The following is a 667-nucleotide window of genomic DNA, read 5'->3' as shown; positions in this document are numbered from 1 at the left end:
TGGAGAGAGAAAATACATATGTATGGCCCAATTAAGTATATCTACTACATGTATATTTATATTTATTTATGTTTAATATGTATTTAGTAGCCTTGAAGCCCAGCAAACACAGGGCACAGGGGAATGATGTCCAGACCCAGGTGCCAAGGCCAGGCTCACAGATGGAAAACACAAGGAAAAAAAAATATTTACTCAATTAAATGATGCTCTGTTCAGCCATCAGATTTCTGTTTAAGTCACTCTTTATCCCCTCGGGAATAAAGAGCTGATTATAAAAAGCAGGAGGGAGGACAAACCCTTCAGATTAAAATAAAGCTTAAGGTATTTGAAAGCCAAGCTGCTCTGGGGCACGTCAGCCCCTCCAGCTTTATAAAGAGGCTCTGCTTTTGGGGGAGATCACCTGCCCCAGGTGCTGCTGCTCCATGGACAGCACCCAGGAGCCCCCAAATGGCAGCACCCCAGGACCTTTTGATGGCCCCCAGTGGCCCCACCAGGCCCCCAGGGCCGTGTACCTGGGGGTGGCCGTGCTCATGGGGCTGGTGGTGGCCTCGGCCTCGGTGCTCAATGGCCTGGTCATCGTGGTGTCCATCAGGCACAAGAGGCTGCGCTCGCCCCTCAATTACATCCTGGTGAACCTGGCCGTGGCCAACCTGCTGGTGACGCTCTG

At 50.8% G+C, this 667-nt stretch overlaps 1 protein-coding gene across 1 annotated transcript in view; it reads left to right on the top strand.

The window, feature by feature from the left end:
- The first annotated feature begins 422 nt into the window (after window positions 1-422).
- Window positions 423-667, top strand: part of LOC102034956 (pinopsin) — a 3,961-nt gene continuing 3,716 nt past the window's right edge. Inside the window, exon 1 of the mRNA XM_005424470.1 lies at window positions 423-667. This exon is cut by the window's right edge and continues 92 nt beyond it. Within this exon, the coding sequence (XP_005424527.1) occupies window positions 423-667 (245 nt within the window).

The sequence above is a fragment of the Geospiza fortis genome, unplaced genomic scaffold, assembly GCF_000277835.1.
Source record: "Geospiza fortis unplaced genomic scaffold, GeoFor_1.0 scaffold538, whole genome shotgun sequence".
Lineage (NCBI taxonomy): Eukaryota > Metazoa > Chordata > Aves > Passeriformes > Thraupidae > Geospiza > Geospiza fortis.
This window is presented reverse-complemented; position numbering and strand designations above follow the sequence as displayed.